This window comes from Mesoplodon bidens (genome assembly GCF_964165515.1).
Source record: "Mesoplodon bidens genome assembly, chromosome: 6".
In the NCBI taxonomy this organism is placed as follows: Eukaryota; Metazoa; Chordata; class Mammalia; order Artiodactyla; family Ziphiidae; genus Mesoplodon; species Mesoplodon bidens.
In genome coordinates, this window is record NC_138162.1 from 104,358,178 (window position 1) to 104,385,722 (window position 27,545).

The window sequence follows — 27,545 nt, forward strand, 5'->3', positions numbered from 1 at the left end:
GGGCCAGGCTGGGGTCCCTCCCCCAGGGGAAGGGCAGGGAGGAGAGGGAGGGAGGAGGGGCTGGACTCCAGTCCCCCAGGAGCCTGGCGCCCGGAAATCCATGAGTCAGAGCAGGAGACACACCCATGCAGGGCGGGCTTGAGCCCGGAAATCCATGAGTCAGAGCAGGAGACATACCCATGCTGAGCGGGCTTGAGCCCGAGGCATAAAAGGGAGAAGGATGGAGCGGGTCACACAGCAAGAACACACACCCCGTACCTGTGTCACTCAGCACTGTTCTACAGGAGGACAGGAGGATGGAGGAGAAAAGCACACATAAAATTAGATAAAATTGCATATTTAATTTGGTCACGAATTCATAAAAATGCATGTTTATATAAAATTATAAAAATTTTAATATAACATTGCATAATTTGGTCACAAATTCATAAACACATGAGTATTTTGTACCTAATGATATTTCTTGTATTGTTTGATATTTCTAACAAAATCTTCAAGAAGGGGTCCTCTCATTGAGAAGAGACTTGAACAGACATCCAATTTTCAAGTAAAACTTGAAAAGTATCATATTTGCACTGGCGTAAGGCAGTATAGGATGCAAGTTCGTGTTTCTTAAAGATTCTCCTTGGTAAAACACACAATAAACATGTGAACAAGTGAATATAGCTGACAAACACTGGCAGGGCTAATACTTTAGATGGGCATTCAAGGAAGTCTTCTGAGAAACGGACAAGTGACCCAACACTTGATTGACAAGAATTCATTTATATTTCCCTCTGAAGATGAAGGCAAAGTGGCCTGCACAGAAGGAACAGCAAAGGCAGGAAACACCTGACTTCCAGGAAAGGGAGGGACATCAGGGCCAGGGGCATATAGCACCAAGACCACAGGGTCAGCCTTTCTATAAACTCAAGTGGACTCCACATGCTATATCCTGATTTGCCTAAACACTGACAATTCCAGTTTTGGCCACATTAGCCACATCAACCTTAGGGAAGACAACACACAAAGCTTTGAGATGGAATAGACCAAAAACCCCTGAGAACTGCTTCCACCATTACGTTTTCCTGCAGCAGTTAGAACACTATGGAGAAGGGTTTGATGGAAGAAAGATATTTTTAAAAAGCAGTAAAAGGACCAAACCTTAATATAGCAGCCATTTTAGGTCAATTCTCACAGTATTTAAGAACTGGTATTTTTGTGTGAGTCTCTTCTGCAGAAGGCCAAAGCCTCCAAAGGGTCTGCGATCCTTTATATATAGCCAATTCAGATGAACAGGAGGAGGCCCACACATGACAGCCCAGTTCACAGACACCAGATACAGGGCTGCACATGGATGCCACTTCTCCTCACTCTCTGCTCACTTGTAAACTCCTACCTATAAAAAATGTAAATATTCACACAGCTATAAAACTGACACGTTTAAAGTGGGCCCTGGAGAAGTCACCAGGCATCCAAAAGTGACCAAACTTCCTCTGAGGGACAAGATGCTATCAGTGCTCTCCCCACAGTGGGCTTTTTCTCCTTTCCTTTTGTTTTTCCTTTTGCTTTTTTTGTTGTTGTTGTTTTGTGTTTGTTCTTTTGTGCTTTTTGTTGTTGTTGTTTTGGTTTTTTTGCCTCGCAGCTTTTGGTATCTCACTTCCCCGACCAGGGATTGAACCTGGGCCCTCAGCAGTGAAAACGCAGAGTCCTAACCACTGAACTGCCAGGGAATTTCCTCCTTTTGTATTTCTAATTGCTTTTGATTGCCAGCCCTCATCCAGGTAACCCACATAAACGACCTAGAAACTATATTTACAAAAACCTTTTCATACTTATATAAATACCTACATATAAACATAAATGTACGAAGATTCACAACATGTTTGCACTTTAATGATGTGTATTCTGTTACACATCATTAAATGCATACATATCAACATGAATGACAAATACAAATAACAAATACAAATAAAAAGTGCACGTATATTAGGATAAAAAAGTGTCTTCAGCTGAAAGACTGAGGTCCTCAAACACTCAGGACACAGCAGAGCCAGCTTCACCATCTTCATAGACATACTTTCCCGAGTCCAGCAGGTGGTCCTGAATTTTCTGCTTTGCCAATCTTAGCCCCAGCTTTTCCAAGGTGTCCAGCAGGGTGTTGACTGAGGCCTCCCGTCCCTTGTTGCTGACCCAAGTATCCAGCATTTCATACAAGGCATCCCGAGGGACCCGGACCCCTTCTCTGACCAGAAGGATCTCATTTTGCGTGAGGCCCAACTTTCTCATGAGTGAATCCCAGGAGTCACACGGCACGATGGTTGCAAAGTCATCAAAGAACCGCCTCAGGCCTAAGTTGGGGGAAGTCACAGACACAGAGTTGGGACAGGCTTCAGAAAGGGCAGAGGAGGGGCTTCCCTGGTGGCACAGTGGTTGAGAGTCCGCCTGCCGATGCAGGGGACACGGGTTCGTGCCCCAGTCCAGGAAGATCCCACATGCCGTGGAGCGGCTGGGCCCGTGAGCCATGGCCGCTGAGCCTGTGCGTCCGGAGGCTGTGCTCCGCAACGGGAGAGGCTACAGCAGTGAGAGGCCCGCGTACCGCAAAAAAAAAAAAAAAAAAAAAAAAAAAGAAAAGAAAGGGCAGAGGACCCTCAGTCAGGCCTAGACCCAGGGTGGGACCTGAGGAGCGCCCCCTGCTGGTGAACCTGCTGCTCTGCGTCCCTGACATGCTTCCCATCAGCAGAGAATCAGGCCACACTGCATGGGCCTCACCTGTGCCCAAGGCACTGCAGGGAGTCCAGGTCTCCAGAGAGTCCTGCCCTAAGGGGGGATGAGGGCCCACCAGGGAGGGGAGATGGACATTATGGAGGGAGAAGGCAGTCTGTGGTAGGAGACAGAGGGCGGGACACAGTGGTGCAACAGACCTCAGAGGAGGGCACCTGCCGTTCTCACAAGAGTGAGGTCCCCCGGCTGCCACCTCTGCAATGGGGACAGAGCAAGGGCCTGGAGGGAGGAAGGTCTCTGGCCTCACGCCCAGCTCGGCCTCGCTGACTGACACTGTGGCAGAGCTAGATGGGGACAGACTCGGAGCAAGAATTTAACCCATAAAATGGAGCAAACACCACCCACCTCACGGGACTGTACTGGGGATTCAATGAGTTGTGTGTGAAATGCAGTGCACACCACCGTCCATAGGTACATAAGGTGGGCACCAAATACAAATTTGTATTTTCTAACAGCTACACTGAAAAACGTAAAAAGTAACAAGTAATAACTAATTTTCATAAAATAGGGTACTAACTCAATATATTCTAAAAATTTTCGTTTCAACATGTAATCAATATACAACAAACTGTTAATGAGACATATTACAGTCCTTTTTCCTACCAATTCTTTGCAATACAGTATCGAGTTACACTACAGCTCATCAGATTTGGCCACAGGTCAGGTGCTCCACAGCCTCCTGCGGCCACTGGGTGCCCTGCTGGATGGCACAGCCCCTTGGATGCTTCAGGGTGGGCCAACCTGGCCCTGAGCAACAGGGGAGGAGGGAGGATGGGGGGGAGGGAAGGACACGGAGGTGTTAGGGGACACTGCTAGGGGACAGAGGGGTGCAGGGTGGGGAGAAGAAGAGGGGGCAGAGAGGGAATTAGAGTCCCGAAGGTCCAGTGACGAGCCATCCCTGCTCTGAGTTGCCCTAACAGCTATGGGGACAGCAGTTAGGACGCTCTCCCTCCTCCCTCCACTCCTGCTCCACTGCCCAGGGAAAGCACTCACTTTCAGTGGGGTCTTCACCGTTTGCTGGAACCAGCAGCCTTCTTCTCGTGTGAGACCCTTCAGCTTCTGCTGGTTCCTGTAAAACACAGTGGAGAACAGCCTTGGTCTTAATCAGGGGTCCTGGATTCCAGAACTGAGCCTAGCAAACATTGTTCGGAAATTCTGGCATATGCAGCCGTAAGTGAAACAAAAATACAATGTAGGATATTTGAAGGGAGAAGACAAAATAGTCATTATTTGATATATGATTGTATTCTTACAAAACTCTAATGGTTTAGCAACAATACTTAAATGTGAGTGTATCGATGGATGAATGTTAAAAATTGTAGCAGATAATAAATTATATAAAGAATTACAAGAGTCAGAAAAACTCATAAGGTTACAGAACACTTGTAGTACAAAGACACAGCCTCAATAAGAAATAGGAGAAATTTACCAAAGAAAAACACACATCTAGTTGAGGTATTATAAAACCCTTGACTTGAAAATGCTACCTCTCTTCATAAGAAAAATACAGAATATCTAAAAGATCTCAGTTCTTCCTAGATTAATTTATAAATTAAGGTAATACTCAAAAAATCAGCAGCTAAATCGAGTATAAGGAATGAGATGGTAACTCAGGACAATTCAGGGAGCTCCTCATGTCTTATTTATCACAAAATAAATTCCACTTAGCTTTTTTTTTTTAATTTTATTTCTTTCTTTCTTTTTGGCTGTGTTGGGTCTTCATTGCCGCATGTGGGCTTTCTCCAGTTGCTGCGAGCTGGGGCTGCTCTTCGTGGTGGTGCGTGAGCTTCTCATTGCGGTGGCTTCTCTTGTTGCAGAGCACAGGCTCTAGGTGTGCGGGCTTCAGTGGTTGTGGGATGTGGGCTCAGTAGTTGTGGCTCGTGGGCTCTAGAGCGCAGGCTCAATAGTGGCCCATGGGCTTAGCTGCTCCATGGCATGTGGGATTTGCCCGGACCAGGGCTCGAACCCGTGTCCCCTGCATTGGCAGGCGGATTCTATGCTACCAGTCACATCATTTAAAAAAAGCCTACCTGGGCTTCCCTGGTAGGCCCGCGCACCGTGATGAAGAGCGTCCCCCACTTGCCACAACTAGAGAAAGCCCTCGCATAGAAACGAAGACCCAACACAGCCAAATAAAAAATAAATAAATAAATAAAAAAGACTACCTAAGAATTTTATCTTCTGTTTGATGGACTTTTTTTTTTTTTTTTTTTTTTTTTCCCTGTACGCGGGCCTCTCACTGTTGTGGCCTCTCCCGTTGCGGAGCACAGGCTCCGGATGCGCAGGCTCAGCGGCCATGGCTCACGGGCCCAGCCGCTCCACAGCATGTGGGATCTTCCTGGACTGGGGCACGAACCCGTGTCCCCTGCATCGGCAGGCGGACTCTCAACCACTGCGCCACCAGGGAAGCCCCGATAAAGGACTTTAAAAGCTCTGAGCAATGAAAAATAAATGTATCGATAGATTTAATTAGTTAATATATAAAATTCTGCACATTAAAATACTAAACCAAATGAAAAAACACACATGCATGTACTCATGGGCACAAGAGCATGTCTGCTTAGAAAGACTCTTAACAGACAACAGTCATCTGAAAATAATCAAAACAAAAAACATACAAGTTTAAGTCAGTTTTTTGCTTGTTACCAAAAAAGAAATATATTAATCTCATATCAAAACTATTGAAATGATATGACCCCAAACGTCTGTGTGTGTGTGTGTGTACAGTGAAAAATACTTCTATACGTTGACAAAGAGATTCTACTTCTACTAGGAAGCCACCCCACAAATATGTCTATTCATTGAGGCAAATACTAATTTTCAAATAGATTCAACTTAATAATAATTTTGAAATAAATGTGAAATTCCTAACGTGATGAGGAATGGCTTAAAAGCATGTAACAATCACACAGAAAAATATCATGTAGCTTTAATTCCGTCACTGAACAATCATGGGAGTGACCACTCTGGCTATTCTAGACACCAGGAATGTGGTGAGAACCAGACAGATGATAAGTAGAGTAAGAGCTGCCAGTCGACCATAGCAGGGGGTGGGCTCCCTTCCCCTCCATGACCATGATTTCCCTCCATCACCACTTCCCCATGGGACGGGAGACCTGACCAGCATCAGCCTTTCCCTGTTTCTACCGCAGTCCTGGGCAAGCAGAAGGGCCAGGGCACCACACTCACCAGCAGACGCTTTGCTTCCCCCTGGGACTGGGCCGTGACATCTGTCGGCTTCACCTGCTCTTCTACCTCCTGCTCAGGGACCAGATCAATCAGCGACTCTCTGTTGATCAGCATATTGTTGTGGGCATTGTCCAGACTCCCAGGACCTCTTAAGGGATGTGAGCGCCAGAAGAGGACCTTGGGAAGGCAAAGAGCTGACTCAGGAGTCCATACCCACAGATCCATGTAGTGTCTGCGGGGGACATTGTGGGTTTTGCCTCCCCACCTACTCCCATGCTGTGCCCCCCAGGTGGGTACAGACTCAGCACATCCAGGGCTCTGCTGATGGCACCTGGACCCTAGTGCTGTGCTAAGGGGGGTTCAGCACCCCTTCCTGACACCCTCCATGCCCCAGGGTGCATCCAGCGTTATGGGGTGAGGGTGCCTCACAAGCAGTAAGAGGGACGGGCTGCCAACCAGCCTTAGGGTTGCTCTCAACAGGCCAGTTGCTCTCCTACAGTCAGCCCAGAGCTCCTACGCCACTTGAGAGAGCCAGGGACAACAGCATAGGACAAATTGGGGACTGTGTCCACCCAGGGCCAAGCAGTTACTGAGGGCCTGATGCCACCAGGTCCTGGAGAAACCAACTCACTTTGTCCATGCACTTAGGGTCCACACCACGACCTAGAAGAGAAGAGGCATCCACCTGAGCAGTGGGGAGGGCCCTCTTGCAGCACCTCCCTCCCCAGGGACAGTGCTAGGGACAGGGTGTGGGCTGGGGGCTCAGACACTGAACAAGGAGCCCCGGGCCTGGTGACAGGGAGCGGGCCATTCCAAATCTGGAGAACCCTCGGGGAGGGAGAAGAGAAGGGGGAAAATGAAATCCATGTAAAATCTCTGTAGGGTTCTGCTGAACGACCCTCTCCCCTGACTCTTGTCACCCAGTCAAGGTGCTGACCACCTCTCTGCCCCGGCTGGGGGTCCTAAAGCCATTAAGAACTGACCCTGCCCCCAGCTACACCATACTTGGCCAGGGGGAAGAGGGGACCGTCAGCTGAGATGGGGGACTCATGTGATCCCGGCTTCGTAGGAGCAGGTGAGGTGGGAGGTGAAGGGGGATCCCGGGGAACAAGATCAGAGCCAAGCCAGGAGGAACAGGAGGATTGGGGAGATGGAGGAGGGGGCCAGCACCTCCCCCTTCCCTCCCAGAACCTCACCTTTAATGAGGAACCTCCAGATAGCATATACAATCAGCAGCAGGACACAGAAAGCCACACTTGGAGCTACAGATTCGATCATCAGCTTTGAAGTGCCTGAGGAGGGAGAGGGAGTGGTGGACAGTCTTGGACGCATGGTCACTGTCTCACCAGGAACCGGGGCCTCCCCACTGGCCTGGGTACCTGATTTTCGGTCCATACATTTGAGGTCGCTGAAGGGGCTACAGGGCGTGGCCACGACCATCCCATCAGGGCACCTGGGTACAGACACAGGGAGGATATGAAGAGGATCCGTCAGGGAAAGCTGGCCAGATGAGGAGAATGAGGGAGAAAACTCCCACCTGCGGTACCCTGACCAGCCAGTGCAGGAGGGACAGGCTTCTCCTGTCTGCAGGGCTGGGTTCCCTCACTACCCCTTGTTGGGTGGGAGAAGGATCTGGGCTGTGCACTTCAGGCCCCAGGGCTCCTGCCGAGTGTTCAGAGCTGCCCCTTCAGGAGCTGGGCCCCTGGGAGGGGGCATCTCATCCATGTCAAGGGTCAGAAGGGTTTGGGCACAAGCCAAGCCTCATCCTCCAGTCAAGCTTTAATACAAGGACCCTCTTGTCCTCCACCTGTTGACTCTTCCTACCAATCACAGCCAGCACTGGAGCATCAGAGAAGACCTAATTACTATTGGCCTCTAAATCCCCAAATAGGAAAGATTCAGATCTTATTGGGGAACAAGGGCTGGATGTGAGGCCAGCTGAGTTGGCTCGGGTTTTATGGGAACCTTGAAGGAGCACACATATGGCCTCATTATGACTTTTGTCTGTGGTAGACACTTGTCTTTCTAGGCTCCTTCTGAGGAGGTGTGGGAAGGGGGCCCTGGGGAAGGACACACAGAGTGATGAGGAGGGGCTGCTGCATGCTCAGGAGACCCCACAGGCACAAGGGAGCCCTGAGGACGTAGGAGGGGCTGCATGGAAACTGGAGAAAGGGGTACAAGGAAACTGGGGGTCTCTGTGGGTTGGGAGACCCCTAGGCTCCCATGTCTCACCGGGTGCTGCACTTGTAGCAGAATTCAGGTGCATCTTCTCTACGGAAAGTGCCAGGTTTGCACTGACACTCAGTGTCCTTGGTTGAGGTGCACGGACTTTTCTCTTCTTCCCCTGGAGACCAAAGATAAGGTTTTGGGGGGGTGTTTCCCTCACGTGTCTCTCAACCATTCTTCACCACCCACTCAGTTCTACTCAGTTCAGGAAGTAATTTGGGGGCCATTTTCTGCAGCAACACACACAGACCATCCAAAGGACAGCCACTGTTCACGTGTCACCAATAGAGGCATATACAAGGGACCATGCGTCATTACAGATTACATCAGGATTGGGAAGAAAAAGGTTTTAGATCACAAATCAGGAGCAAGAGCCGGGGTGGGGCGGGGTGGGGTGTAATATGAGACACTCTGGATGGAGAGGACCACTTGGGTGACTTCCCAACACCTGGCCCTGCTGGTCATGAAGGCTGAGAGAGGCCGAGATCCCGGAGCAGAAGTCACAGGGCTCACAGGGGCGCGGCCCAGAACCAGACTCGCCACACAGCTCAAACCCAGCCCTGTCCCACTCAACCAGGCCTCCCGTGCTGTCACTAACCAGCCCCTCCGTCAAGGGACACATTACTCCCCGCCTTCCAACTGATGCTCTGAAAGACTTCCCTACCAGGTGGCATACGTTATACAAATAATTTCTGTTTTCATTTATTTTACTGACCTAAGACAGGGTAGGATGAAGACCTAGCTGGGCTGGAAATCAGGTTTCTGACTCCCCGTTCCATTCAAATCCCATCTCATCACCCAAATGTAGGCATGGGGACATGTTCTGTACCTGATTTGCAAATCCTACAGAGTAAGCAAGAAGAGAGGGTGTTTGAATAATTGGTGTAATCCACCTTATCCGTGCACGGTGTACAACCTCCACTGGCTTCCTCCATATGGAACCCTGGGAAGGAAGGGAAAAGCTGGTGAGTAAATCCCCACAGGATTCCCAGAGGCTGGCAATGTGGACAGCGCTGCCTCTTTCGGCCATCAGTGGAATCCACACGGGGAACTCTCCTTGACCTGGCTTTAATCTTTTGATTCTACATCTACCACATACCTTAGACCAGTACTGCCAACAGGAATATATTACAAGCCACACATAAAAGTCACATTCATAGTTGGCACATTAAAGAGTAAAAAGAAAGAGGCAATATCCAACATAGTATCATTTCAACGTGTATCAATATAAAAGAATGAGATTTTTACTTACTTTAATACCTCACTAAAAAAATAAAACTCATGCTCCCTTCACAGTGTTCAGGGTCTGTGGCCTCCTCCCACCTGTCCCAGTGACCTCTCCACCCTCCACTCACCCCAGCTGCCCCCTAGCTTTGCTCAAACAAGCCCAGCCCTGCCCCCTGGGGTGACAGTTCCCAGGGCCCTCTTAGGAGCACTCTACCTGGCTCTCTGCACCAAAGTCACCATCCCCAGGAGGCCTCACCAACCCCAACTCTGTCCCACCCATCACTCAGTTATCCTCACGGTTCCTATCTCATCTCTCTGACTGTCACATTTGCCCATCTGTCTGGGTACCATCCTAGGAGGAGGGTTCCAGGAGGGTGGGGGTCTCGTGCCCTCCACTGGCACAGCGCCTGGCACATGGAAGACTTCCAGTAAATGCCTGTGGAATAAGAGCCAGGAACTGCTGGGGTCAGAAGACCAGAAGGACTTGGAGACAAGGGTGGGGTAAGGGTTGGAGATCAGTCTTAGAACGTACCTGGTGCACACAGCTTCCCTGAGAGGCTGAGTTTCCATCCCTGCAGGGCAGTTAATTGCTGGTGAAATTTTTCCTGCCTTATGGGCATGGCTGAAGCAGCTGCAGTCTGTGGAGACAAAGCAGGGACAGGCATGAGTGGCTTCCAGACTCTCATCCCTCCCAGGATGCATCCCACAGTCCCTTGACCACAGCCTGCAAGACGAAACAGAACTGGGGCCTTTCTTCCAGCTATAAACTCTCATTCTTTTCATGTTTGTCCCCTGGCCTTTTGTGCTACCAAGTAACTTACACTTAAATTTTTTTCCTGGTATTCCTTTCTCTTATAATAAAATAAAATATGTTTATTCCAGAAAGTATGGGCAAGGAAACATTTTTTATAAGAAGACAGAAACCACAGGGATCCCCCCAGTTAGAGAAAACATCCATTATTTTGTGTCTTTACTTCTTCTATTTGACCATATGTGTAATACTCTCAGGCTCTCTCTCTTTCTTTCTCACGTGCGCGTACATGCGCGCACACACACATTTTCACAAATGAGTCTTACTATGCACACACTTTTTCAAAATCAGGGTACAGAATCACAGTTCAGTAAGGAACTTTTGGCTTTAACCGGACAAGCTGTCCTGGAAAGGAAGCTGTTAGCGGTCCACATAATGAGTCACACAGAGGAAGAAGAAATAGCAACACAGGGTTTTGAGATGAGTCTCCGTGCAAACAATGACACAATGGGGCCAGTCGAAAAAATTTGAATGGGGTCTGAGGATTTGATGGGGATTAACGTGTTGATGTTAGTGTTCTGATGTTGAAGGCTGTGTTGTAGTTTTGGGGGAGAATGTCCTCATTTGTAGGAAATATACATTCAAGTATTCAGTCATGGGCTCTATCATATCAGCAGCTGTTTTTCACATGGTACAGGAAAAAAGGGGGGGGGTTGTATAGTCTTTGCAACTTTGCTTTAACCTGGGAGTGACAAAATAGAAAGTGAAATTAAGGGAAAAAGAAAAAGAAAGAAAGAAAAACACGGTTCAGATGAAAACAGCTTATGTTGAGCCCAGTTCAACTGCCTGGATCTAAACAAGATAAAATGCAGCTCTCTTCCACAGAAAAGCCTGTCAAGTATTTGGGGACAGCTAAGCCCACATATGTCCTCTAAGTTGTCCCTTCCCCAGGCTGGGCCTCCTCTGACTCCCCACAAGTTGGTGGAATCTCCTTTCCCTGCCTTCACAGTCCTATTCCCTCCTCTCTTTCCTGGTTCTTCTCTCACAGGCTGTCTCCCTCAATGTTTTATTATGAACATTTTCATGCATCCAACAAAGTTTAAAGATCTGTACAGTAAACTCTCATATACTCACCACCTAGATTCGGTAACTAATATTTTGCTATGTTTGCTTTATCACATATTTTTCTTTTTTTAAAGTAATTTATTTATTTTTATTTATTTTTGGCTGCGTTGGGTCTTCGTTGCTGCACGCAGGCTTTCTCTAGTTGTGGCTCTCGCGGGCTCTAGAGCGCAGGCTCAGTCGTTGTGGCGCACAGGCTTAGCTGCTCCACGGCATGTGGGATCTTCCCGGACCAGGGCTTGAACCCGTGTCCCCTGCCTTGGCAGGCGGATTCTTAACCACTGCGCCACCAGGGAAGCCCCATATTTCTTTCTTTATCCATCCCTCTGTCCATTCTCCTATGTGTCTTATTTTTATGATGAAATTCACGTCTGCAACTCAATACTTCAGCATTGTCAGTCACTTGAGCTCCATATTTCTTTACAGTTTTTTTCAGTGTTAAGATTTACAAAGAAGGAAATGCATAATTCTTAAGGGTACCATTCAAATAGTTTTTAAAAACGCATACACTTGGGAAACCCAAACCCTCTATCTAGATCCTGGAAATTAGCATTACTACAGAACATTCCTTCACACCCCTTTCTAGGTTATCCTAATCTCCTATGTGACTCCAAGAGGAAGTGGCCTTCATCAGGTGGAGGAAGGTCTCTTCTGCCCTGATATAATGAGAGGTTTTATCATGACAGGGAGGTTAAGTGTTGTCGAATGCTTTTTCTGCATCTGTTAAGCTGTTCATATAGTTTTTCTCCTTCATGGTGGTAGCATAGTGAAAAACACTGATTCATTTTCAGATGTTATTCCTGTGATTAACCCCACTTGGTCATGGCATGTTTTCTTCTTTAAATATTCCTGAATTTAGTTTACTATTTGTTTTGTTAAGGAATTTTGCCTCTGTTTTTAGGAAGGATATTGAAGGGTATTAATATTTTTCTTCTTTTCAAATGTTTATGTCAGGTTTCACTATTAGGGTTATAGTGGGCTTAGAAACTACTAAAGCACTCTTATGTTGCCTGAAAGAATTTGTGTAAGATTTTTGTCAGTTCTTTTACTGTTTGTATTTTTGCCCCCTCCCCTGCTGCCTAATCTGGGGTCTCCTGGTCATTCACTCCCAGTCTCAGAGATCTCATGGATCCTTGAAAATCTCTACTGGCACTTGAGGAATCAAAACCACAGCACTGTGGTGCCCCATTTTTACTTCTTAGACTAGCAAAGAATTAAAGTTTAGTGTGGCAAAGGTGTAGGGAAACAGGCACACTTGTGGACTCTCGGTGTGAGGTAAAATGGTCCAGCCTTCTTTTGGAGGCCAGTTTATCCTTAACTAAACAAAAGTGTAAAATTAGCTAACCTGCTGACAGCAGTTCCACTTCTAAAGAGTTACCTAACAGACAACGCGCATGGCTACACGGAGGCTTGACAGTGCCTACAGGCACCCAGAGCCATTCGTCAAGCAGTGCTCAAGTGAGTCCTACCTATGGTAAACTGATATTTTAAAAACGAATTCTGTATTTTTTTGTGAATACAAAACGTTATTTCTTTTCTGATTTTTAGTACTAATTTGTACAATGCAAAGTACACATTTTCATGATTCCTGTAACCTTGTTAGGCCCTTAATTTTTTTTTTCCTGTGAACATATAAGAAACTTCGAAAAGAGCCTCAAACAACCTGAGAAAGCAGTGGAAGTAGGCACATTTTTTTTCCATAGTGAGTTTCTTTAGGATGCACACCGATAGTGCTAAATCGCCCCCAGAGCCTCCAGCTAGCCTCCTAAAGAAGTGGGGAGGGGGGCTTCCCTGGTGGCGCAGTGGTTGGGAGTCCGCCTGCCGATGCGGGGGGCGCAGGTTCGTGCCCCGGTCCGGGGGGATCCCGCATGCCGCGGAGCGGCTGGGCCCGTGAGCCGTGGCCGCTGAGCCTGCGCGTCGGGAGCCTGTGCTCCGCGGCGGGAGGGGCCGAGGCGGTGAGAGGCCCGCGTACCGCCCCCCCAACCCCAAAAAAGAAGTGGGGAGAATCTGGTCCCAACTGTGGGTTGATTGATGGTTTCTACACAGCACCCATAAATTGCAACAAACAGCAAACAACGTTGCTCCCCTTTCAGGGAAAAGGAAATTCAAAGGTGCTTAAGGCAGTGGTGGGGGAAGGCGGGGACCTACACGGTTAATCGATTTACAAAGGACACGTTTTAAAAGTTAAACGTAGTGCAAAATAAAAAGAAAGAAAGAGTGAGGAGGATCGGAGGAAGGAAAGGGGAAGAGAAAGAAAAGGCGATCTGTCTGTCACTCGCTGATGCTCCCCTGGGACCAATCTGGAGGCCAGACCCTCCAAGGACCCGGAGGCGGAGAGCGGGCTCTTCTTCTTCGGGGCCGCAGGTAGATGCTGCCAGCCCCGGATCCGCACCCCGCCACCCCCTCACCCCATGTACTTGGACTTCGCCCGGGTGGGTCCTGCCGGGACATGCCCAGCCGTGTCCCGCCCCCCCCCCCGCCCCCGCCCTTTTCCGGCCACGGAGAGCGCCATGTGGAGCCGGGACTCGCGGCGGGGACTCACCGACAGCAGGACAACCCGGACGACGAAGATGAGAACCGAGGGGCCCCGCAGCCGAGGCCTGGGACCGAGAACACGCCCTGCCCGGGTGCTCGAGACGGCCTGTGTGCTCTGTCCCCGCTGCCCCGTGCGGTCGCGGGGCGCTCGCTGTCCAGGTCGCCGCGGAGTGACAGCTGGCAGAGCCATCAGGAATGAAAGTGTGCTTCGTGGAGCGCGGGATCGTCCTGCCGCCTGCGGGTGCACGGGGCAGGGTAATGACTCAGTCGGACGCTAGCTTTACACCAGCCTGGGGTTGCGCCACCCTCGGGGGCGAATGAGCTACGCCTTCCGTCGAGTTGACGTAAACATTCACCACTTTAGCCAATCGCGTGTGGCTCAGGAGAGGAGCCCAGAGACCTTGAGGGCCCCTCTGTTTCATAGAGGAAACTGCCTGCTTTGGCGGCTGATACCCGGGGATGCGGTTTTTCATCAAGGGTAAGGTCTGTGCCTTTGGGAGGTGGGGACAGGGCACTTCCCACAGGCTCTGTTGTGATCCGGGCTGTGAGATTCAGAATCTGCGTTCAAGGCGGGTCCTGACCCTGCCCCTTTGCAGGGCAAATGCCCCACCCGTTCATAAACCCTGAACCACCTGTCTTCTGACTACCGCTTTCTGCCCACTCTCAGCTTCTGCTCCTCCCCGCCCCCCCCTCTATTGACCAGGGCCCCAAGGAGGCCAGAGAACAGGCACTCCCAAGAAGGAGACCCCCCGAGAGTCTGCGGAGCGCCTCCAGCCCCGCTTGGCAAAGAGTGGATGCCCTGCACGTATTGTAGGGGTGTGAACTAAGAAATCTTGAATTGTTAGAAAAATCAGTAGACTGCCAGACTCACTTGCACTTTCTGAGATTTAAGTGCTTAGAGAATGAGACAGACCTGGAGGGATTTTTTGCCCTGGGCCTATTCACGTAATTAATGTTAATGATCAATTTACTATCGAATTGCAAATAAGTATTTATTTAAAGGCAAAGGATACACACTATATTTTCCTGTTGCGAACTCTACTTTTTAAGGACCTTAATTATCATTAGCATGGCTGTATAAATGTACTTTCATCACGTTTGTTTTATAAACCTGAAGTTCTACCTGATAGAACATTTGGACCCTGGTGAATACCCGCTCAGGGTTCCCAGCATCTTCCTCTACCCTCTCTCTCACCCTCCAGTGTCTGGGTTGGGCCTCTGATATCTGTGGGCTCTTGCCATGGACTCCATGGTGCTGTTCCCAAGCCCGAGTCTGTCCCCCATTCTTCACTGGTGCTGGGCTCTCTATCCTAGGGGTGTGTGAGCATTTACAACACAATGCAGGTACAAACACTTTGTTAAAAAAATCAAAAAATGTTCCATCAAAGTCTGTTATGGCACCTTTCAGATATAATGATGCAAAATAAAGCGAAAGGAACCTTTAATATGAAAACCTCTTCCACTGAAAGGAATAATCTATTCACGGTGAGCCTGGTTCAGAGCAGAGTAAGTCATCCTCCTCTTCCCTCTATGCCTTTCCTTTCTTTCCTTCATCATTTTGCACCACAGGCCTACTTCCTATTAGGATGTTGCAGATTGGGAACCTGTACTGTTCTGTCCTGTGCTGCACGGTGGTAGTGGTGGGGTGAAGTGGGGGCGGGGGGACCACAACTGGGAGGTGTTCAGGAAGCTGCCCCCTCAGAAGCCTGGTGAGGGCCCAGAAGCCTGGTAGGGAAGTGCTTTTGTATTTGCTGTTTGTCAACAGCAAGGCCCCCAACCAGACCCTATATTTGATTTTTTTTTCTTTTTTTAAATTGCAGACCAGAAAACCAACATGTCCACTGGAGACCTCTGGGTTCTAATCATCCCTGAGTCAATAAATCCCTGTGTGACTTGAAGAAAGTTTTTTTAAATTAAAAACATTTAAAAAATATTTTACACACTGCCCCTTGACCCTGGTGGCCTGAGGCAGGTCTTCTAGTAACAGTCCAACTAGAGGAAGGGGAGTCTAAGCTGGTCCTGGGGAGGGGAGCTGCCAGAGAGAATCCAAGGCAGACTGGATGGAACTGATGACTCAGGCTGGTGGAGGTCTTGGGTACCCCCAGCCTCGTCACCTACCATGGCACTGAGAACAAGAGGAAGAAAGAGACATTCGAACCAGCCAGAGGAAATCCTCCCCAGCCCCTGTGCTAAAGCCCACAGTCATGGAGCTGTCTCTGAGTCTCTTAACTCTCCGTTTGCATACAGTCCTTTTTTCTTTCCTTTTTGCCTTTTGACCCTCTTCACCCATTTCTCCACCCCCACCCCCAACCCGCCCTCCCCACCTCTGGCAACCATCAATCTGTTCTCTGTATCTGTGAACTTGATTTGGGTTTTTTTGGGGTTTTGTTTTTTGATTTTTTTTTTAAAGATTTTTATGTAAGAAAGATTATATTGTATTCTCTTTCTCTGTCTGGTTTATTTCACTTAGGATAATGCCCTCAAGGCCCATCCATGTTTTCACAAATGGCAGGATTTCATTCTTTTTATGGTTGAATAATAGTCCATTGTGTGTATGTGTGTGTGTGTGTGTGTGTGTGTGTGTGTGTGTGTGTGTGTATATATATATATATATATATGCCACAATTTCTTTATCCATTCATCTATTGATGGACACTTAGGTTGTTTCCATATCTTGGCTATTGTAAATAATGCTGCTATGAACATGGGTGTACAGATATCTTTTCCAGTTAGTGTTTTCATTTTTTTCAGATAAATACCCAGAAGTAGAATTGCTGGATCATATGGTAGTTTTATTTTTAATGTTCTGAGGAACCTCCATAATTTTTTATAGTGGCTGCACCAATTTACCATCCTACCAAGAGCGCACAGGGGTTCCCTTTTCTCCACTGCCTCACCAATACTTGTTATTTCCTGGGTTTTTTTGATAATAGCCATTCTAACAAATTTGAGGTGATATCTCATTGTGGTTTTGGTTTGCATTTCCCTGATGATTAGTGATATTAAACATCTTTTCATGTACCTGTTGGCCATCTGTATGTCTTCTCTGGAAAAATATCTTTCAGATCTTCTGCCAATTTTTTAATTGGATCGTTTGGTTTTTCTTATTGACTTGTATGAGTTGCTTATATATTTTGGATATTAGCCCTTTATGAGATATATGATTTGCAAACATTTTCTCCGATTCAGCATGTTGCCTTTTTGTTTAGTTGATGGTTTCCTTTGCTGTGCAGAAGCTTTTTAGTTTGATGTAGTCCCACTTGTTTATGTTTGCTTTTGTTGCTTTTGCTTTTGGTGTCAGATTCAAAAAATCATTGCCAGGACCAATGTCAAGGAACTTACTGCCTATGTTTTCCTTCTAGGACTCTTATGGTTTCAGTTCTTATGTTCAAATCTTTAATCCATTTTGAGTTAATTTTTGTGTATGGGGTAAGATAGCGGTCCAGTTTCGTTCTTTTGCATGTGGCTTTCCAGTTTTCCCAACACCATTTAGGAAACAGAAGTCCTTTCCCCATTGTATATTCTTGACCCCCTTGGCATAAATTAATTGACCATATATGCATGGGTTTATTTCTGGGCTCTCTATTCTATTCCACTGATCGATGTGTCTGTTTTTATGTCAATACCATACTGTTTAATTACAATAACTTGGAAATATAGTTTGAAATCAGGAAGCAGGATGCCTCTAGCTATGTTCTTCTTTCTTAAGACTGTTTAGGCTATTCGGGGCCTTTGGTGGTTCCATACAAATTTAAGATTATTTTATTTATTTATTTACTTATTTATTTAATGTTTATTTTAATTTTTTTATTACTCGTCCATTTTATACACATCAGTGTATACACGTCAATCTCAATCTCCCAATTCATCCCAGCCCCACCCCCACCCCACCGCCGCTTTCCCCCTTGGTGTCCATACGTTTGTCCTCTACATCTGTGTCTCAATTTCTGCCCTGCAAACCGGTTCATCTGTACCATTTTCTAGGTTCCACATATATGCGTTAATATACGATATTTGTTTTTCTCTTTCTGACTTACTTCATTCTGTATGACAGTCTCTGGATGCATCCACATCTCTACAAATGACCCAATTTCGTTCCTTTTTATGGCTGAGTAATATTCCATTGTATATATGTACGACATCTCCTTTATCCATTCATCTGTCAATGGGCATTTAGGTTGCTTCCATGTCCTGACTATTGTAAGTAGTGCTGTAAAGAACATTGGGGTGCATGTGTCTTTTTGAATTCTGGTTTTCTCTGGGTATATGCCCAGTAGTGGGATTGCTGGGTCATATGGTAATTCTATTTTTAGTTCTTTAAGGAACCTCCATACTGTTCTCCATAGTGGCTGTATCAATTTACATTCCCACCAACAGTGCAAGAGGGTTCCCTTTCCTCCACACCCTCTCCAGCATTTGTTGTTTGTAGATTTGCTGATGATGCCCATTCTAACTAGTGTGAGTTGATACCTCATTGTAGTTTTGATTTGCATTTCTCTAATAATTAGTGATGTTGAGCAGCTTTTCATGTGCTTCTTGCCCATCTGTATGTCTTCTTTGGAGAAATGTCTATTTAGGTCTTCTGCCCATTTTTGGATTGGGTTGTTTGTTTTTTTAATATTGAGCTGCATGAGCTATTTATATATTTTGGAGATTAATCCTTTGTCCGATGATTCATTTGCAAATATGTTCTCCCATTCTGAGGGTTGTCTTTTCGTCTTGTTTATGGTTTCCTTTGTTGTGCAAAAGCTTTGAAGTTTCATTAGGTCCCATTTGTTTATTTTTGCTTTTATTTCCATTACTCTAGGAGGTGGATCAAAAAAGATCTTGCTGTGATTTATGTCAAAGCGTGTTCTTCCTATGTTTTATAGTGCCCGGTCTTACATTTAGGTCTCTAATCCATTTTGAGTTTATTTTTGTGTATGGTGTTAGGGAGTGTTCTAATTTCATTCTTTTACATGTAGCTGTCCAGTTTTCCCAGCACCACTTATTGAAGAGACTGTCTTTTCTCCACTGTATATCCTTGCCTCCTTTGTCATAGATTAGTTGACCATAGGTGCATGGGTTTATCTCTGGGCTTTCTATCTTGTTCCATTGATCTATGTTTCTGTTTTTGTGCCAGTACCATATTGTCTTGATTACTGTAGCTTTGTAGTATAGTGTGAAGTCAGGGAGTCTGATTCCTCCAGCTCCGTTTTTTCCCCTCAAGACTGCTTTGGCTATTCGGGGTCTTTTGTGTCTCCGTACAGATTTTAAGGTTTTTTGTTCTAGTTCTGTAAAAATGCCATAGCTAATTTGATAAGGATTGCATTGAATCTGTAGATTGCTTCGTGTAGTATAGACATTTTCACAATATCGATTCTTCCAATCCAAGAACATGGTACATCTCTCCATCTGTTGGTATCATATTTAATTTCTTTCATCAGTGTCTTATAGTTTTCTGCACACAGGTCTTTTGTCTCCCTAGGTTGGTTTATTCCTAGGTATTTTATTTTTTTTGTTGTGATGGTAAGTGGGAGTGTTTCCTTACTTTCTCTTTCAGATTTTTCATCATTAGTGTATAGGAATGCAAGAGATTTCTGTGCATTAATTTTATATCCTGCAACTTTACCAAATTCATTCATTACGTCTAGTAGTTTTCTGGTGGCATCTTTAGGATTCTCTATGTATAGTATCATATCATCTGCAAAGAGTGACAGTTTTACTTCTTCTTTTCCAATTTGTATTCCTTTTATTTAGTTTTCTTCTCTGATTGCCGTGGCTAGGACTTCCAAAACTATGTTGAATAATAGTGGTGAGAGTGGACATCCTTGTCTTGTCCCTGATCTTAGAGGAAATGCTTTCAGTTTTTCACCATTGAGAAGGATGTTTGCTGTGGTTTGTCGTATATGGCCTTTATTATGTTGAAGCAGGTTCCCTCTATGCCTACTTTCTGGAGAGTTTTTATCATAAATGGGTGTTGAATTTCATCAAAAGCTTTTTCTGCATCTATTGAGATGATCATATGGTTTTTATTCTTTAATCCGCTTGTTTGCTGGTGGGTGGGGCTGGGTTCCCTCCCTGTTGGTTGTTTGGCCTGAGGTGACCCAACACTGGAGCCTACCTGGGCTCTTTGGTGGGGCCAATGGCGGACTCTCGGAGGGCTCACACCCAGGAGTATTTCCCAGAGCTTCTGCTGCCAGTGTCCTTGTCCCTTGGTGAGCCACAGCTGCCCCCCACCTCTGCAGGAGACCCTCCAACACTAGCAGGTGGGTCTGGTTCAGTCTCCTGTGGGGTCACTGCTCCTTCCCCTGGGGCCCAATGTGCACACTACTTTGTGTGTTCCCTCCAAGAGTGGAGTCTCTGTTTCCCTCAGTCCTGCCGAAGTCCTGCAATCAAATCTTGCTAGCCTTCAGAGTCTGATCCTCTAGGAATTCCTCCTCCTGTTGCCAGACCCCCAGGTTGGGAAGCCTGATGTGTGGCTCAGAACCTTCACTCCAGTGGGTGGACTTCTGTGGTATAAGTGTTCTCCAGTTTGTGAGTCACCCACCCAGCAGTTATGGGATTTGATTTTATTATTATAGCTCCCCTCCTACCGTCTCATTGTGGCTTTTCCTTTGCCTTTGCATATGGGGTATCTTTTCTGGTGAGATACAGTGTCTTCCTGGCGATGATTGTTCAGCAGTTAGTTGTGATTCCAGTGTTCTCGAAAGAGGGAGTGAGAGCACGTCCTTTTACTCTACCATCTTCCTTACCTCAAGTGTCAAGATCATTTTTTTTCTATTTCTGTGAAAAATGCGATTGAAATTTTGATAGGGATTGCATTGAATCTGTAGATTGTTTTGGGTATATGAACATTTTAACAATATTGATTCATCAATTTCATTAACATTTACTATTCTTCCATTTATTTGTCTTCTTCAATGTCTTGTAGTTTTCAATATACAGATCTTTCACTTCCTTTGTTAAATTTATTCCTAGGAATCTTATTCTTTTTGATGCAATTATAAATGACATTATTTCCTTAATTTCTCTTTCTGAGGGTTTATTATTAGTGTAAAGAAATATAGTAGATATTTATATCAATAAAGATAACTTTATTGAATTCATTTATTAGTTCTAAGAGTTTTTGATGGAGTCTTGAGGGTTTTCTATATATAATATCATGTTCTCTGAGAATAGTGACAGGTTTTTGGTTTTTTTTTTTTCTCTCACTGTTGTGGCCTCTCCTGTTGCGGAGCACAGGCTCCGGATGCGCAGGCTCAGCGGCCATGGCTCACGGGCCCAGCCACTCCGTGGCATGTGGGATCTTCCCGACTGGGGCATGAACCCGTGTCCCCTGCGTCGGCAGGTGGACTCTTAACCACTGCGCCACCAGAGAAGCCCCAATAGTGACAGTTTTACTTCTTTCTTTCCTATTTGTTTTTTTTTAACATCTTTATTGGAGTATAATTGCTTTACAATGGTGTGTTATTTTCTGCTTTATAACAAAATGAATCAGCTATACATATACTTGTATCCCCATATCTCCTCCCCCTTGCGTCTCCTTTTCTTTCCTATTTGGATGCCTTTTATCTCTTTTTCTTGCCTAATTCCTCTGGCTAGGACTTGTAGTACTATGTGGATAAAAGCTGTGAGAGTGGGCATCCTTGTCTTATTCCTGATCTTAGAGGAAAAGTTTTCAGATTCTTGTGAATTATGCCACGCATAGAACTTCCAGATAAGGAAGACACATCTAGATCAGCAAAGGGTAACTACTGCCCTTTAGTTACAATTGAAAAACATTACACAACATTCAAATACCACTCGGCTGCTCTCAGACCTCTCTTGTGAGAGAACTATGCTTTCAAAAGCCCAGTCATATGTGGAACCCTCCCCTTTTGGGGAAGGACACAGAGAGGAAGCCACAAGAGTGAATCTGCTTTTCAGGAGGGCAGTAGTTGTGACGCTCATTACTCTTTCTCCCGGGGCAGACGTGACTCGGATGGGTGACCTCATGTGTCACCCCATCACCTCTTTTGGGCATCTTTTCATGGACAGATTCCTCCCTGTCCTTAGCTGCAGTCAAGAGCCAACCAGGACAATGCTGGAGAGAGATTTCTTCTAGGAACATTTATGTATTATCTGATTGTTGCAATAATGGGACATTTATTTTCTACAATATGTACACACAAATTTTGATGAGACTTATTTGAGAACTGTTGCTAACAACATTCCTGTTCATCTTAAATTCCCAAAAGAGAGGAGAAAATTAAATGCATGGTGAGTGTTGAAGGGGTTTTAGGTTCTCCATGAGGAAGGTGACCTAGGATCCTCCAGAACTTCTTCTGCCTGGATTATTGGCCAGCTAGAAGAATCAGAACCACGCAAGTGTAGAGACCACCTCACTGGAGCCAGTGGGCATGAGTTCACCCACCGCCCCCTACCTCTGGCCCTTTCAGGCCTGCCTGGTGGTCAGGGTCTGAACAGCCTTTGTGGGTGCTGTAAGGAGCACTGCTGAGTGCTTTGGCCTCGGAGGAAATCTCATGACGTTCCTGTGTATGCTGAATGTCACCATCACTAGGCCCCCTAGTGCCTGCGTGACACAGGGAGTATGTGGAGAGAGGAGTCTGGTTGGAGATTTAGTTGTCAGAGGATGCAACTAATAGAAACAAAGAGTGCCATCCTATCCCTTTGTCCACATAATGTGGCCCAATCAGGGGGTGACATCCCATCACCTTGGCATTTTCTTGGTGAGAAGCAAGTCAGATTCTGTCCATACCCACAGGTGGGATTACACAGGGCTGGACTCATTGGTGGTCATCTCAGGGTATGTCTGCCTCATGGATTATTTTAAAACCAGAAGAAAATTTAACACAAAAGTAACCTAGTAATGGATCATTAAAACATGTACAAGACAAGGTACAAGAATAGAAAGGGTTCCAAACTGTAAAGCACAAGTTTGATGAGCTGGTTGTTTTCCTAATGTAACACTGAAATATTGGATATATATTGTGCCTGACTTTTAAAATGAAATAAGAATCCTGCATGTTCTCCCTTAAACATACCTTTGGATATTGTTAAAGATCCCACCTGTTGGCATTACTGCAATATTCTACATTCTAAATGGCAGTAAGGTAGATTAGGACTTGGGCCCATATGACAGAGAAAAGTAAGCAGATATAGATGGAAGATGTTAAGTGTAAAGTTTATGGTCAGGTATATAATTGAATATTTTTCTCCTTTAAATTGATACACTAATTTCAGCACACTTCTTTTCTTTGAATAAGGGAAGTTAGAATAACCATAATGGTAGTAATGATTGAACAACTCACAAGACAGCAGTGGGTGCAGGAAGGGATTTTCCCAGGGAAACCTCAGGAGCCAGGAGATGTATGTCCCTGTCCCAGGGCATACAAGATGGAGGTGAGCTTTGTCTGGGCCACTTCCCTTCCAGGGATCTTCCCGCCCTGTGGTGAGGACATTCCCTCCCTAAGGATGCCCTGATCCCTCTCAAGGTGTGAATACTTTTCCAGGGTCTGTCCTCATCCACCTGCAGGGCCCTGAAGAGCTCTGTGAAGACCTGCCGCTTCCCAGCTCCAGCATGACCCTCTGCCTTCTCAACCCCAGTCTTGCGCCTGACCTTTCTCCAGCATGGGGCTAAATGAGTGCACGGAATCAATTGTGAGGAACCCTGACCATAGCTCCCCCAAAATCTCCAGGCCAAAATGAATGAGCTGTTGGTAGGAACCAAAATAGTGCACGTGTGTGTGTATGTGTGCATGCATATGTGCATGTGTGCATGTATGTGTGTGTATGTGTGTGTGTGTAGAAGAAAAAATATCTCTACAGCTTAACTCAAGATTCCACTTGTTCTAGGGAGTTACCTTAAGAACATGATCAAGAATCTAACTGAAGATATATTTTGAAATATATTCACAAGTTCTTGGCTATCAGGATGCTGGTGATTGAGCTTTGGGGGAGGGGATGGTTGCAGGGCTCCAACATAACAATGGACACTTGCCATCTTGGGAATACAGGTTATCTTCCTCACCTTCAGAGGTGACACCACAGAAGGTTTATTGTCTGTGTTGGGGTGGGGAAGTTGGGGTAAAGGTGAAATTCAGGAGAAAAGGTACAGGGCTGGAGAATGGGAATGCCCTATAGTACGAGGACACCTAGTACTGGTTGGGAGCAAAAGGGAAGGAGAAAGGGGAATAATTGAGCAGGAGCAGATTGTGGAGGAGGGGAGAGATGGTACTCGAGGACTGTGGAAGATTAAAACAGCAGGTTGTGATTTCTGTGGCTTCAGGGTGAAGCTGAGGTACCAATGGGCAGGGGCAGAGGGCAGCCTCTGGGGGTGGGGGATGCAGCTCTGTACGCAGCACCTTGGTTCTGGGAAGGGAACAGAGGTGGGACCATGGAGCCTTCCAGAAACTCTAAGTGAGAAGGAGAGCCACACCCTAAGGTCCAGGGGAAGGGAATTGGGGCTCCAAGAGGTTGCAGGGCTGAGCCACTGGGCCCACTGATGAGGATGCAGAAAGGCCAGCAGGGACAGAAAGGGGGGGGTGGCCTAGGAGCTGCAGGAGGCCCCCAGGTGAGGGGTCACAGAATGACCCCAGCAAGCAGGGCCCCACCCCCCCTTCCCAGCAGCTCTGTTAGAGCCGGTCTGCACCTCAAGGGAGCCCAGCAGGCCCAGGTGTGGCCCAGAGACATCACCTGTGGAGGCTGTGGGGAAGCCGGGCCAGGCTGGGGTCCCTCCCCCAGGGGAAGGGCAGGGAGGAGAGGGAGGGAGGAGGGGCTGGATTCCAGTCCCCCAGGAGCCTGGCGCCTAGAAATCCAGAGTCAGAGCAGGAGACACACCCATGTAGGGTGAGCCTGAGGCATAAAGGGTAGAAGGAAGGAGCTGGTCACACAGCAAGAAAACACCCCTGCACCTGGGTCACTCAGCACTGCTCCAGAGGAAAGCAGGAGAATGGGGGAGAAAAATACACACACTTCTTTTTATTTAAAATTACATATTTTGGTCATGGATTCATAAATATGTAAATATTTTGTAGCTAATGGCCTTTCTTGTATTGTTTGATACTATCGACAAACTCTTCAAAGGGACAATCAACTGCTTCCCTTTCAAGGAGAAGAGATAAACCAGGGACACTGTGATTTCCTAAATCAATTCTTCCACTCCCATGCACATGCAGGGGCTATCTGCCCTGTGTTCTTTTGTCCTATCTTCAAGTTCACTGATCCTTTCTTCTACCTATCAAATGTGCAGTTAAACACCTCTAGTGTGGATTTCTCACTTCAGCTATTTGACTTTTCAGCCCTACAATTTCGTTTTGGTTCCTTTTGATATTTTCTATTTTTATGGACACATTCCCTGCAGTAATCCTCACTTCTTAAGTGTCTGCTCCAGCTTTCACAGCTGTATGCAGCTGAGCAGTTATCACCCAATCAAGACACAGAACATTCCCAGCACCCCACACAGCTCCCTTCTGCTCCTTCTAGTCCTTTCTCACCCACCCCATCAGGAGACAGGCACTCCATCCCAGGCTATATGTGACTCAAGTGAAGAATATATATGAGGGCACTTTGGAAAATAGAAGTAAAGGTTATACCACAAATGCAAAGGTGCTTTGATCAGTAATAATGTACCATATCAATAATCTAAATAAGGGAATGAAAGCATCTGATAGTCTCCATGGAAGGTGGAAAGACATTTGGTAAAATTAAGCACCAATTTTGAGTTTTTGAAACCATCTCAAAATTGGAGGCTGCATCCACAATGACAAGAATTTCTTCATGAAACCAAGACCCAACCTCATTCTTTTTTTTTTTTTTTTTTTTGTGGTACGCAAGCCTCCCACTGCTTCGGCCCCTCCCATTGTGGAGCACAGGCTCCGGACACGCAGGCTCAGCGGCCATGGCTCACGGGCCCAGCCGCTCCACGGCACGCGAGATCCTCGTGGACCGGGGCACGAACCCACGCCCCCTGCATCGGCAGGCGGACTCGCAACAACTGTGCCACCAGGGAAGCCCCAACCTCATTCTTTTTTAAAAATTTTAATTTAATTTTTACTGAAGTACAGTTGATTTACGTTGTGTTAATTTCTGCTGTACAGCAAAGTGATTCAGTTATTCATATATATAATTTTTTAATATTGTTTTCCATTATGGTTTATCATAGGATATTGAACACAGTTCTCTGTGCTATACAGTATGACCTTTTATCCCCAACCTTGTTCTTAATGGTTAAATACTAAGGGCCTCTCCAAGAAAGTCCATTCAATATGAAAACACCTGCCTTTTCTAAGGATAGTTGAACATTATTCTGAAAACTCTAGCCTATGAAGCATGTTGTGAAAAAAAAAATGAGGCAGATTCTTGGATGGAGCTGGTAAAACAGTCATTATTTTAGATATGACTGTAGAGTTTAAAAATGAATCAGAAAATTTATTACAAGAGGGTCCAACTTACAAAATGCTTAAAATACAAAGAAAACAGCCTTGACAAGAAAATGTAATAATTTATGTGAAGGAAAGCATGAATAGTAATTGAGTTATAATAAAATACAGTTGAACCTTGAACAACACAGATTTCAACTTTGTGAATCCACTTATATGTGGACTTTTTCAAAACATATACAGTCAGCTCTCCATATTTGCACATTTTGAAATTTCTATCTGTAGTTGGTTGAATCCACAGATGCAAAACCCATGGGTATGGAGGGCTGCCTTTACCATGCCATTTTATATCAGGGACTTGAGCATCTGCAGATTTTGGCATATGTGGGAACTCCTGGAACCAATTTCCTGCAGGTACCGAGGGACAACTGTACTTGACTTGAAATTCTATCTTCATAAGAAATATGTTGAATATTGACAATATCTCAATTCTTACTAGATTATTTTTTAAATTTTAAGATAAATTTAATAAAAACTTCAATGATTTTTTTGGGGGGGAGTTGGAGGAAATCTTGTGAAACAATTCTAAATTCTGCCTGGGTAAAATTATAAGTTTTTAAAAAGTAAGGAAAAGGTATTTGCTCTGTTACATAGAAAATTTCATTGGGAAGAGTGTATTACATAATATAATGTCTTGCATGTAAAAATATACAGCTATACATATGCATATGCATATATACATGGCATATACATAAAGATTCTGGCAAACAATCACAAGAAATTCCCTCTCCTAGTTACTTGAAATAAAAAGAGCCAGGGGGCTGGGAAAAGAGTGAAAGAGGTCTCACTATTGTCTGAGAACCTTTCTGTACTATTTAAATTTTCTCACTTTGAATGTGTATTGACCTCTTTTTTAAAATATCAAAGTAGTTAATCAGGATGGAGGGATAATTGACCTTTTAAATGTTTGTTTTCTTTCTTTTTTTTTTTACATTCACTTTATTAAGTTAAAATGTGTATTGAGCAAGAAAAGAGCAAAAAGGAACTGTCTAGGCAGAAAGAGACCAATGTCTGTATAAACATTTGAACTGTGATCAAGGACAGACCAAAAGCAGAGAGAAATAGGAGAATCCATTGCTAAATGGGGTTGGAAGAACCAGAAAGTGACTCAGAATAATTCAGGGAACACATCATATCAATCACAAAATAAATTCCATTTAGGTTATAGCTATACGCTAAAAAAAATTAAAATTCTCTATGGGATTAGAGAACTTCATCTTATACGGGGTCTCTCTAGCTTATAAGCAATTAAAAAGTGTTGTATCTACAAATTTCACTAGTCAAAAATGAAAATTTCTGTACACTAAAAT

At 45.6% G+C, this 27,545-nt stretch overlaps 2 protein-coding genes across 5 annotated transcripts in view; one reads left to right on the top strand and one right to left on the bottom strand.

The window, feature by feature from the left end:
- Positions 1-321: 321 nt before the first annotated feature.
- Positions 322-27,545, bottom strand: part of LOC308619027 (tumor necrosis factor receptor superfamily member 10A-like) — a 37,512-nt gene continuing 10,288 nt past the window's right edge. The window contains exons 1-10 of one of the 4 annotated variants that reach the window (XM_081237497.1): positions 13,821-14,127; positions 9,938-10,043; positions 9,008-9,121; positions 8,185-8,296; positions 7,332-7,405; positions 7,149-7,244; positions 6,584-6,615; positions 5,953-6,129; positions 3,757-3,832; positions 322-2,330 (exon numbers count right to left, since the gene is read on the bottom strand). In XM_081237497.1, the coding sequence (XP_081093623.1) occupies positions 2,017-2,330; positions 3,757-3,832; positions 5,953-6,129; positions 6,584-6,615; positions 7,149-7,244; positions 7,332-7,405; positions 8,185-8,296; positions 9,008-9,121; positions 9,938-10,043; positions 13,821-14,003 (1,284 nt within the window). In that variant the 5' untranslated portion in view covers positions 14,004-14,127 and the 3' untranslated portion in view covers positions 322-2,016. Of the gene's footprint in view, positions 2,331-3,756; positions 3,833-5,952; positions 6,130-6,583; positions 6,616-7,148; positions 7,406-8,184; positions 8,297-9,007; positions 9,122-9,937; positions 10,044-13,820; positions 14,129-27,545 lie in introns of those variants that run through there. The other 3 variants (XM_081237495.1, XM_081237498.1, XM_081237496.1) reach the window with 3 other exon arrangements.
- CHMP7 (charged multivesicular body protein 7) overlaps positions 14,177-27,545 on the top strand; it is a 53,886-nt gene continuing 40,517 nt past the window's right edge. Inside the window, exon 1 of the mRNA XM_081237501.1 lies at positions 14,177-14,291. The gene's annotated coding sequence lies outside the window, so the exon portion shown is untranslated. The remainder of the gene's footprint in view (positions 14,292-27,545) is intronic.